Below are 13,073 nucleotides of genomic sequence, written 5' to 3'. Positions count from 1 at the left end.
ATTAACTAATTTTGGATTTTGTACATGAGATTTTGCAGAACATCAGAATATTTAGGCTTGAAAACCAGAACTTCACATACACTATCCCAAACCAGACTTTGAATTAACAACTCTGCATGAGTAGTGATGTGCAGCTTTTTGATGCAGAACAGAGAAAGTACTTTGGAGAATGGGGTGATTTTTGCTGCACCTTTCTTAAAGAAGATCTACTTTTCCCCAATAACTACATAATTCCAGTAAAGTGTACCTTTGAGATATGGAGGGGCTGTCAGAGTATGACAAGATCATGGCACCTTAGTGCCATCTCTTGAAATTTACACACATATTCCTACATTATAGTGTGGTTACTACGTGAGACCAAGGAAAAGAGATGGTTTCCTTAAGCTACATCACCTTTGAAACATCTCCTCTGCATTGGATCTGAAGAGTAGCACATTTAAATATAGGAGATTGTTTAATGTAGCCATTATCCTAGCCACAGGCATATTCCAACAATGTCAGTTCAGAAGTTCCAAGATTAATGATTGTCCTTGATTTAAGTAACCTTGCCCTATGAGTCAGGGTAATGTTTCATATCTCTGTGAGTTACTATTTAAGTGCATAAAATCATCTATCCTTGTGAGCAATAAAAAGAACAAATGAAGAACCCTGTTCATAAAAAAATGTTGTCAAAATATTTTTAATTTAAAATTGTGGGTCAGATTTTGCTTTTTTGTGTTAATAGTCAAATAACCAGTTTTCTTTTTCATCAATTCTCCTGTGTTGAAATAGTTGGAACGGGGGCAGATATTGATAAGGTTTGTTATACAAAGATTTGTCAAAACCTAGGTCTTAATTCTGTGCTCCTAGAAAAAGGTGGGTACATTCATCAGAAATCATGGACAGGCAAGGTACATAGATTTTAATAATATAGTACCTCTAGTTCATAATGAGCATTATATTGAAATAGAAATCTGGGGTACCTTTATATAAATCTGGATTTCTTTTTAAAATATAATTGACAGTATGCATGTGTGCTCAAAATTACATGCCATTGGTTTTGAAAAGAATTTACTTCCAAAACACTGAAAGGGAGTGTTGCAATCTAATACCTTTATTTTTTAAAACATAATGGTGGTCCCCTTTAGCTATTTTTGTACATATTCAAAGATCTGTGAATTTGCATATATATATTTAGGTAGTAGAATAATTCTTTAAACATTCATATGCAGAGTAGTTTTTGTGTTTCAGCAACTTTTAATTTTGTTGTATAGTTTGAAAAGGACTTATCATTTTGCTGTATTAGAAAGCCTTTAGTGCTTACTGCTAAGCTTGTAAGCCGCCCTGAGTCTTCGGAGAAGGGCGGGATATAAATGGAATTAAAATAAAAATAAAAAATAAATAAAAATAAATAAAGTAAAAGGTAAACCCTGTAGTTTAAAATAACATTTTAACTTAATAATGAAGCAAATATATTCTTAGATTGGGGAAAAAATGTTAGCATTCTAGAGACAAAAAAAGCAGAAGTGCTATTGCTCAATTCTTTATAAATGTGTAGGTTTTGTTATGTTTCAGTTGATCAGCTTTTTAGAGTTTGATTAGAATTAAGAATTTCAACTTACTTCTGAAAGCAAGAACTTTTAAAGATGTCTTGTAAAAGTAGTGGTTTCTTTTCCCTGCGAGTCTTTCTAAATATTTTGTTTTAACGCCTAATCTCATTATGCTTTCTTTGTGTTTAACTTGTATTAAAATCTGTCAGCTATGACTGGTCTCATAAGCACAGTCAGCGGACCAGAATAAGTTAATTATTTACTTGTGTCACTAGTGCTCTTCATCTAATGAAATGCACAGCTGTGTTAGATCTGCAGTTGGACGTCTCGATTCTATTGTTATACAAGTCAGCAAAGGGTAGAAGCTGCTATGATGGAGAGGCCTCTGTTCTTTCTGCTGTTCTGCCTTTCTGTGTCGATTTCATGGATCTTTTATCATTCACTTTCACACAAAACAAACAACACAGTGGCTGTCTGCTATGGGAACCGTCTTGGCATATAAAAGGGTTTCAGTGCCTGAAGTAATTTTAAGTTAGCCCAGATTTAATTTTTGCCTTATAGGTGCCCTTTCAGCATAATAACACCAAGCAAGGTCCTAGTGAAGGGAAACATGTAAATTTGACCAAAGCTGCCCAATCTGTGTGTAAAAAAATAAAAAAATAGTTGGTATGTGAAGCAGGTGTTGAATACTTGATGTACATAAGAACCAATTATCATGGTAAACATTTCCTGTGTATCTGTATTTATATTTGTGTGTGTGTGTGTGTGTGTGTATAAACATATTTTATTTATATATGTAATACTTGGTTTGTTTGCTAGGAAATAGCCAGTTTCCTATCATGGACTATATGCATTTCCCCATGGCCAGTCATTTTTATACATTAACCATTTATCTATTTGTATTTATTAAATCTCAAGGTAGCTCAGTTGCTCACTTTGAAATGGGGGTTTCAACTGTTTTTGACAATTTGATCTTACCGAATGAAAGTGTGAATCATTATTTAATATGAATTAAATTGGATAGACTGCATAGACAGGTTAAGGCAGGGGTGTCAAACTCAATTTCATTGATGGCCGCATCAGCATTGCGGTTGCCCTCAGGGGGCCGGGTGGGCGTGGCCTACTGGGTGGGCGTGAGTAGAGTGCGTATGGCCTACTGGGTGGGCGTGGCCAGCTCTACATCGTTCGCATCAAGGGTGCCTATGGGGGCCTGGGCAGGAGTGGGACAGATCTGAGGGTCTCTGGCAGAAGGAGGGTCTCTGGGCCAGGGCCGAGGCAGTGGGGGCTGTTCCCTCACTGTTTCCAGGATGGCTTCGCGGGCCGCATGAAACCACTTTGCGGGCCGGATCCGGCCCCCGGGCCTTGTGTTTGACATGTCTGGGTTAAGGTATTAGAGAAGGACTGGATGGCCTTGGTTCCAAGTTCGCTCTTAAGCATGGAAGCTCACTTGATATCCAAGACCAATCTCTGGTCTCAAATCTACCTCCCAAGGTGTCCTGTTGGGAGGTTAAAAATGAAGAGAAATAACCATGTAAACTGCCTTGAGGAAGAAAGACTATCTAATCACTGAATAAAATCTTTAAAAATCTTGTTTCATTATATCTTCCCTACACCCTGTGAGCTTAGTTCCTTGGTTAGTGTTCTGATCAAGCTCAGGATCACTGTACTATCCTTCCTTTCCTTTCAAAAGTAAGGCAATTGGTTGACTAAATTATTTTTATTCAGCTCATTATGACTACTACGTTTTCTCTAGGTTAAGACTTCATGCACGTAGGAATATTTTTGTAGGAAACGTCTTAAAACTATTTTCTAACCTAAAACTTAACATTTGTCTAGTAATCATTCAGGAGAGGAATTGGACTACATTAAAAACATAAAATATGGTATTGATCTGATGTATAGTACGGATTCATTGCTTTTCTTTGAAAGATACACTTTGTTGTAGGAGTCTGTGGACTGATTGTACCTCAGGAAGACATGCCATTTTGTGATTCAGGAATCTGCCCTGATATCATTATGAATCCCCATGGCTTCCCATCACGTATGACGGTATGTAGTGGCATGCATTTATAACTGCATTTCATTTTAATGGATTTTTGTAATGCTAAAATTTTATCTCTTTTTATAGATTTCTCAATTAACAATGTCAATTCCCATATTCTACTTTATTCGTCATAGGGTAGAACAAAGATACAGTCTATTACATGTTTTGAAAGCTTGCGCTTTTCTACATTCTGAAAAAACTGGTTTGCCCAATAATATTTTCCAGGTTTATGCTTATCTGTTTATGCTTATCTATCTATATTCACAAAACAGTAGGCAGATGCTTTAGTGGAAGAATCTGGTAAAAATGAGTCTGTGTCTCTTTTAGTTATTGTCAGCATGAACAAATAGAAATGGACTTGACGCTATATTAAGTAGCCTTTGTTAATTGTCTTCTACCTGATTCAGTTTGTTGCTTATAAAACATTGGTTAAATGTTAGAGGGGACTTGATTGATCAACCTCAGTTTATAGTTTTGCTTTAGTTCACTGATTCTATGCTTCTTTTAAAAAAAATGTTAAAGAGATATAGCTAATTGTACATCATCATCATAAACTTGAAGAAATACTGTAGCAAGCTCAGTTAGAAAAGAGATTTTCTTGGTTGCATTGCTCAAGGAGAATGGCTAAAGCTGTATGGAAATAGAATAAAAGAATGCAAGATGACTGTTGTTAAATAGATCAGTTTGGTCTGCCAGTTTGGTCAGACAGAGATTCTTTCTGGCATTCACAAAAGGTACACCAAGATCTAAGATACATTAAGTACAGCACTTCTGTGCTTTGAATAGCAAATCTTCCTTTCCATATCACAGATTGCTTGTGGTGAAACACTGTCTCATCTTGTGTTGCACAGGTGGGAAAACTCATTGAACTTCTGGCAGGTAAAGCTGGAGTCTTAGATGGCAGATTTCATTATGGAACGGCATTCGGTGGCAGTAAAGTTAAAGATGTATGCGAAGATCTTGTTCGTTATGGCTATAACTATTTGGGGAAGGATTATGTAACATCTGGCATCACAGGGTAAGAATATCCTAAAAGGGTACTGGGAAATACAGCATCTCCAGTTTTTAATGCAGCTTCATGTGTAGAAGATACATGTAATGATAATGTGTACTAAATTTTGTATGAATTATTTCAAAAGGGTTTTTTTAACCCATCTCCAAATAATCCTGTAAAACAAAACAAAAATCAACTTTTCCTTGTTGGGAAGTCTTATTTGCTAATAATATTTTTCTAATGATGTGTTCAAGCCCCTTGGCAGATGTTTTGTGTGCTCTTAATAGTTTAGTAGCCTTCAATTGTATAAAGTCATATAAAATATAGTATTGGAGGCAGGTGTTAATCAACTGGGTTTTTTTTCCTCTGGAGCTTTTGTCAATTACTGAATCAGTCTGGCAGAGCTGACTGATCTCTGAGATTCCTGCTGTGTTGATTAAACTATCTTCGGAGATGTGGTCTTCAAAGGAATATGAGATGACTTAAGAACAGGACAGAGCCATGTTTATTTATCTTAATTCTGATTTTCAATTTCTTATTCCCTCCTGTTCCAAAACCAAGATACCATTGACGGTAACTTATTCCACTAACTTATTTAAGTTTTTTTTTATCTTAAATCAAATTTGATTTAAAGAAAATAAGCTGTTTTTATTTTTTAAAAAGCTGACATGATTTTCCAGATCCAATGCATCAGGATGTTAAATATTACTTCAACATACTTAATGAATGTCTGTAATTTGTCTTCATTTGTTAAAAACTGCTTGTTCTCCCTCTTAGCGATTTTCAGTCCCCAGCAACAGGTGGCTTCCTTTTAGTTTAAACAAAATTCTATTTTAAGGTCTTAAGCTACATTTTTGTGGGATTCCTACCATAGAACTGTGTCACTGATTTGCAGCAATATTGATCAGGAGTTTGAACACTAGATGCTTCCCTCTGAGTTCAGGTTGTCCACCCTGTGTTATACTTCTGTTTACAAATCAGTAAAACACATCTTTTTTTTTAAAAAAAAAAGAAAATAGAAGAGTTGATGATCTCAAAAAGGGAAGGATGGAATTTGTACCGCCTCCCACAGTCGTGAGGAGAAGGAGGAGGGGCAATTGAATTTGCCCCCATTGCTGCTTCTGCTGTTCCTCTTAGCACTGTTTGCCATTACCCCTGCTATATTTCTCCACTTCTTTTTACTTCTTGTGGCCCCATTTTCAGGTCCTCCACCTTGGTAGGTATGCTAAAAGTCCTTTTCAGGAATTTCCTTCATGTAAAAAAAAAAAAGAACTGAACTAGGGTTTTTTTTTCAGATAACAATACAGTATTCACCTTTTACCAGATACTTGTTTTTTCTCTCAATTGAGTGACGGTAATAGTTTTGGCTTCTGTGAGGATGGGACTTGGCTAGGATGTAATGAAGAAAAAAAAAACAAGTTGCCTGCTATGCAGTTTTTTCATATGTAGCAAGATTATTCTGGATGCTGGTTACATGAAAGTTGTGTATTTTTGTAAAATTTTGCAATTCTGATATGTATATTTGTACAGTTCATTTCTCTGCTTTTATTTAATCTCCTTCTCAGGGAACCCTTAGAAGCCTATATCTATTTTGGCCCTGTATATTATCAGAAACTGAAGCACATGGTGCTGGATAAGATGCATGCAAGAGCCAGAGGACCCAGAGCAGTTCTTACCAGGTATGAAGGAAACAAGGACACAAATGTACAAAATGAATCACATTTAATGATGGAAAGAAAGCCACTGAATTAAGATTGCTACTTTTTTTAGCTGTTCATACCAGTCCACATTTTTTGCATACGTTCCAAATTGTTTTCAATGATATTTTACATTGGCGGTGGTTACTATTATTTGTTAGATTCATATCTTCCACTTAAGCTTAATTCCAGTTTTCCCCAGAGAAAAAGAAGGTCTCAGAGTGAGTATAACTGACCAAGCACCATCCAGAGAGCTTCAGACTGAGGTTGGACTTGAGGTTGGTTCTCCCCACTTTTAAAAAACTAAACATTACACTGTAGTCTGTTGTTGTTAGTTGCGAAGTCATGTCCGACCCATTGCGACCCCATGGACAATGTGCCTTCAGGCCTTCCTGTGTTCTACCATTTTCTGGAGTCCATTTAGGCTCACGCCTATTGCTTCAGTGACTCCATCCAGCCACCTCATTCTCTGTTGTCCCCTTCTTCTATTGCCCTCAACCTTTCCCAGCGTTAGGCTCTTCTCCAGTGAGTCCTTCCTTCTCATTAGGTGGCCAAAGTATTTGAGTTTCAACTTCAGGATCTGGCCTTCTAAAGAGCAGTCAGGGTTGATCTCCTCTAGGACTGACCGGTTTGATCGCCTTGCAGTCCAAGGGACTCGCAGGAGTCTTCTCCAGCACCATAGTTCAAAGGCTTCAATTCTTTGGCGCTCAGCCTTTCTTATGGTCCAACTTTCACAGCCATACATTGCAACTGGGAAGACCATAGCCTTGACTATGCACACTTTTGTTGGCAGGGTGATGTCTCTGCTTTTTAGTGTGCTGTCTAGATTTGCCATGGCTTTCCTCCCCAGGAGCAAGCATCTTTTAATTTCTTGGCTGCAGTCCCCATCTGCGGTGATCTTGGTGCCCAGGAAAATAAAATCTGTCACTACCTCCATTTCTTCCCCATCTATTTGCCAGGAATTGAGAGGGCCGGATGCCATGATCTTGGTTTTCTTAAGTTTCAAGCCAACTTTTGCACTCTCCTTCTTCACTCGCAACAAGAGGCTCTTTAGCTCCTCTTCACTTTCTGCCATTAGAGTGGTATCATCTGCATATCTTAGGTTGTTGATATTTCTCCTGGCAATGTAGTCTAGTTCCCTTTAAATAATATATATGCTGAATGAATATTTCCAATAAATAATGCAGAAGAAAGTATTCTGTTTTCCATTATATAGAGGAGATCAGGTGCTGCTTCTATTTCTACTGCTGGATCCTTAGCTAATTGAAGGAAAGACACAATTTATACAGGTAGTCCTCAACTTATGACCACAATTGAGCTCAAACTTTCTCTGGCTAACTGAGGTTTGTTCCATTTTATAATCTCTTTGCTGCTTTTCTTAAGCAAATCACTGCAGTTGTTAAATGAATAATGTGGCCATTAAGCAAATCTGGCTTCCCTTATTGACTTTGCTTGTCAGAAGCCAGCTGAGAGAGAGAGACCTTTATTGTCAGTTTTTACTGTGAGCACAATGGCACACATTAAAATTTAGTTGTTCATAGTATACACATACATAACACACATTTAAAACATACTATGTATATACCTACACCCTTACATATAAGTAACATATAAATATTAATCACTGTCCATCTTGAATACATAACAGAAGGAGGAAGCTTTAGAGTTCACAAGGTTAATACTGTATGGAATGAAATTGTGACTGAATCTGGATGTTCTGCTTCAGATACCACGGAGCCTCCTCCCAGAAGGTAACAAGGAAAACAGGTCGTGAAGAGGATGAGTAGTGTCCCAGATAATCTTACGGACTCTGCTCAAACAATGCTTCTGTGCTATGTCCTGGATGCGAGGGAGGGAACTGCCAATGATCTTTTCGGCCATCCTCACCACTCTCTGCACCACCTTCCTGTCTGAAACAGTGATGCTTCTAAACTAGACTATGATGCTTTGTGACAGGATGCTCTTGATCGTCCCTCTGTAGAAAGTGGTAAGGATAGAGGAAGGAAAATGTGCTTTTCTCTTGCGACACAGAAAATGCAGGCGCTACTGTGCCTGCTTCACCAGTGTGAAGCCAGCCTACTTGTTAACTGTACACCCAGGAATTTAATGCTGGTAACCATCTCCACAGGTGAATCATTGATGCACAGAGAAGTGTGGCTGTGCCTGCCTTTTCTGAAATCGACAATGATCTCTTTGGTTTTTCCAGTATTTAAAACTAGGCTATTTTCCTTACACCAGTTCACCAAACCTCAACCTCCTTGCGGTAAGCACCCTCATTGTCCTCATGAATAAGGCCCACTACTGTTGTATCATCTGCGAACTTCACAGTATGGTTGGTGGCAAACCTAGCACAACAGTCATGGGTCAACAGGGTGAACAGCAGCGGACTTAGGATGCAGCCCTGAAGAGAACCTGTGCTCAAGAAAATGGTGTTAGAAATATTTGTTCCAGCTTGCACATATTGGGGCCTGTTAGTAAGAAAATCAAAAATCCAGTTGCACAAAGGAGTGTTTAAGCCTAAAAGGCCCAGTTTGTCTACTAGGTGCTGGGGAATGATTGTGTTAAATGCCGAACTGAAGTCGACAAACAACAAACGCACATGAGTATTTCTTTCCTCTAAGTGCTTCAAGCTAAGATGGGAGAACAGAAGAAATAACATCATCCGTAGACCGATTTGGTCGGTAAGCAAACTGAAGCGGGTCATATGCTGGCGGGAGACTAGATACAATAATGTCCTTTATCAGCTTCTCCAAGCATTTCATAATGATGGATGTCAGTGCAACCGGACAGTAATCATTGAGGCCTGTAATTGTGGACTTTTTTGGCACTGGCAAGATGATGGCCATCTTAAAACATGATGGGACCACTGCCTGCTGCAGTGAGAGATTGAAAATGTCTGTGAGAACACAAGCCAGCTCATCTGTGCATTCCCTAAGGACATGTCCAGGGATGTTATCTGGGCCTGCTGCTTTCCGAATGTTAACTTTCTGCAGTATTTTCCGGACAGAGGTGACATCAAAGCTAAGCACTTGCTCGTCTATTTGATGCCTCAAATCTTCCAAAAAATGTCCTTGCATCCCGATGGAGCCACCTTATAATCCCTAATTGGAAGGTTACAAATTGTGAGCACATGAACCCAGGATAGTGCGTGCGACTGTCATAACTGCATGCCAGTTGCCAAGCACCCGAATTCTGATCACGTGGCCATGGGCCATAAGTCTGAAAACCAGTCATAAGTGACTTTTTTTCCACTGCTGTTGTAACTTCAAACGGTCGCTAAAAAATGGTTGTAAGTCAAGCATTACCTGCATACGCTATTGCTGATTCATAACTGCATATGCAAGTAGAAATAATAATTACAAACTTCTTAATTTAAAGGCAGCCCACTGAAGGCCGATCCCGTGATGGGGGACTGCGTCTGGGAGAAATGGAAAGAGACTGCTTGATAGGTTATGGAGCCAGCATGCTCTTATTGGAGAGGCTTATGATTTCAAGTGACGCATTTGAAGTAGATGTATGCGGTCAGTGTGGATTACTGGGCTACTCTGGCTGGTAAGTAGAAGTTTGATAGTGTATTTTCTTGTTCCTCATTCATAGCGTGTGGGTGCATGTCTTTAGGATGCACATAACATCATCATAATTTGATATTTGGTGCAGGAAGTAGTTGGGAACTGGAGTTTCCCAAGGCAGGAATGCTGAAAATATAAACAACCACTTACAATGGAAGTCCCAGAAGACCCTGCAGAAGCTGCTATCACAACAGCAATGGCATCAAGCATTAGCCTTTCTGCCTGAAAAATATGAGGACTGTTAAGCATATTTCTAACCTTAGAGACTAAATATTTGTCCCATCGCTGAGCCAGGGTGGGTTTCTTTATAAGCTTTGTGATTAAGGGATAAGCAAATGGATAGTTCTCTAACTCACCCAGGCTGATCCTTACTTGGATAACTGCTAAATTCATGGCTCATCAGAAAGTTAATTTGGAGGATGCTGTCTTCCAAGTGACTCCCATGAGATCCATCAGCTCTGGCACGGCAAGCATTCACTGCAGTAATACACTGCAGGGTTCCAAGTACTGGTACAAAGTAAGATTAAGGTTCTGGGTACTGGATGGAATGAGAGTAGTTTAAAGAATGGGTGCAGTGAGTTACGAATTATGTGACCAGAACAGCTGAAGTCTGCCTAGAAACCTAAGGAGTTATGGCCTTAGGCAGATGAAAAGACATCACTATTCACTCCTTACTCCTGGTGGCCGGCAGAACTCCATTCTTTGTACATGAAGAGTAGCACAATTACACGTTGAGCATTTGCTTACTATGAAGAGTTTGGTATTTAACAGAAGTACTCAGATAAGACAGTCTCCTCCCAAGACCAAAATTGTGGGGCAGTTAGCCACCAAATGCCCTGACTCCTCCTGAGCAAAATCCATGCCAGGAAATGGTGGTTATTATCATCAAGAGCTCTCACGGAGAGATGACAAGAAATGAAGCAGAGTGTAACTCACCAATATTTAGGCATTCTGATGGTGCTGAAAATCCAAACTGGTTTCAGAATCCTGATACAGACTGGATATCTCTAAAGTCCAGTCATTGAGTGCATAGAACCAGTGACATTCCCTCCAGGCCAAATGAAACTTGTTTTTGTCAGTAGTCCTAGGTATGGCGTTAGTTTCAAGCTCACAACCCACATATTTATGGGAACATCACAGCGATCACTTTTGTCTCCCTTGGCTATATCCTCTACCAGACAGTGCAAAACAAAATGCCAGGCAATTACAGGTTTGAAAGGCTTTACTACCATGTTATAAACTTCCCGATAACAGCTGGTAATTGAGTGATTTGCCAGAGCCCAATGTCTTGCCTTCAAATTTGGGTTGTCAGCAGGACAAAGGCAAAGGTTGAAATACAAATGTTGTCTTTTACAGTCCAGGGTATGAACACCAGAGAATTCAACCAGCCAATTGAAATGTCAAGCCAAAGATTTAAATGCAGGGCAAGGAACAAGACTAGCAGGAACCCATGACTGAAGTCAGAAAGTTATTTCAACAGAGGAGCATGGCCTGGAGGTGCTGATTAGCTTAATTAGAGGTGTTGCTACTCACCTCAGGTGGTGTGTTGATCTCTGTGTCTCAGCCTTCAGTGCTGCTGCTAGGTTCTTGGACTAGTCTAGTGTCCTGCCAAAATCTAGCTCATTTTGTAAGTTTGATTTCACCTGCTTAGACTCAGTGACTACAGGTGTCTGATTGACTGCTGACACTTCAGGCTGCCAGTCTGTCAGGTCTGCCTCTTCCACCTCTAAGGATTCGGTTGGAGATCATAACACAAGGGTGAGCAGTTAATTTTCCCAGGGGCTATATGATAAGCCAGGACTGTTGCGGAGGCCTGAAAGAATAGGGCTGTGAAGGCATACATACATAAATGGGGTGGGGGGAATAGCCACCTTCAAAATAAAAACAGTGCAGTTGTATTGTGTGCACGACCACACTTATTTATTTTTTTATTTCTAATTTCTGATTTACCTCCTTTGGGCCAGACAAGGATAGCCAAAAGGCCAGTTGTGGCCCAAGGGCCTTAAAATGCCCAGGTCTGCCATAGCAGGATGCAAGAGCTATAGAATCACAACTTCATTCTTCATCAGTCTTACCTTCATGTCTTTAGAATATCTACTGTAGATGTATTTTGGAAATACATCTGATTCTCTGGACATCTTCCAATACTTAAAGAAAAAGCCTAAACTTGACAGAGATAAAAGAGTCCATTAGTTGAATGTAGGATTTATACTATAAAGTGATTACTTGTATTGCCTGTGCTACAAATAGATTTTTTTTCCTGGGAAAGATAGGAGAAGTTAGATCAATGTTCTTTTCTATCTAAAATTTTATTTATTTATTTAAAGATCAGTGTAACTACCCTTCTTGCATATCATAACCCTGAGTAGTTTACAAAACATAAAAAAGCAATAAAAAGCAACAGATCAACATAAAAACTCCCAGTGTTCTCATATGCAATAGACAACTTTCTTGGCTTCCAGCCACATGCTCTCTCAATTTTTGTGGGAAAAACCGGATCTTCAAGGCTTTTGGGAAGGGTTAGGGTTTCTGCCTGATCTTGAGCAAGAATGATCCAAACTGCCAGGAAGGCAAGCTGTCTAAGTGCCAAGGTTCCGACAGACAGAGATGAATAAAGCAGAACTCCGAGGCTTCCACTTAAGGCAGACATGTCAAACACAAGGCCCGGGGGCCGGATCCGGCCTGCGAAGTGCTTTCATGTGGCCCGCGAAGCCATCCTGGAAACAGTGAGGGAACGGCCCCCACTGCCTTGGCCCTGGCCCAGAGACCCTCCTTCTGCCAGAGACCCTCAGATCTGTCCCACTCCTGCCCAGGCCCCATAGGCACCCTTGATGCGAATGATGTAGAGATGGCCATGCCCACACAGTAGGCCATATGCACTCTAGCCACGCCCACACAGTAGGCCACGCCCAGCCTGGCCATACCCACCCGGCCCCCTGAGGGCAACCGCAATGCTGATGCGGCCCTCAGTGAAATTGAGTTTGACACCCCTGACTTAAGGGAAAATTCAGATTAGATCTCATGAAGAAGGTTGGTTTAATACAAATATATCTTTTGATTGGAGGAGGAGGAAGGTGATGGATGTAAAATGTTGGATGTAGAGGAAAACTTTTTTCCCCCAAGTAAAGTGTGGAATCAATTCTTCCTTACTGTTTCCATGGTTCTCTTTTTATCTGCTTTTTACCAATAGATAGAAAGGGACTTTAAGGACAATCCTTTGCAGCAGGAAAGGACAATGTC

At 39.8% G+C, this 13,073-nt stretch overlaps 1 protein-coding gene across 1 annotated transcript in view; it reads left to right on the top strand.

The window, feature by feature from the left end:
- The window catches only part of POLR3B (RNA polymerase III subunit B), a 68,308-nt gene that overhangs the window by 43,923 nt on the left and 11,312 nt on the right, over nucleotides 1-13,073 (top strand). Inside the window, exons 24-27 of the mRNA XM_081330213.1 lie at nucleotides 3,475-3,578; nucleotides 4,425-4,591; nucleotides 6,133-6,246; nucleotides 9,643-9,816. Of these exons, the coding sequence (XP_081186339.1) occupies nucleotides 3,475-3,578; nucleotides 4,425-4,591; nucleotides 6,133-6,246; nucleotides 9,643-9,816 (559 nt within the window). The remainder of the gene's footprint in view (nucleotides 1-3,474; nucleotides 3,579-4,424; nucleotides 4,592-6,132; nucleotides 6,247-9,642; nucleotides 9,817-13,073) is intronic.

The sequence above is a fragment of the Vipera berus genome (assembly GCF_964194415.1).
Source record: "Vipera berus genome assembly, chromosome: 6".
NCBI classification, from domain to species: domain Eukaryota; kingdom Metazoa; phylum Chordata; class Lepidosauria; order Squamata; family Viperidae; genus Vipera; species Vipera berus.
This window is presented reverse-complemented; position numbering and strand designations above follow the sequence as displayed.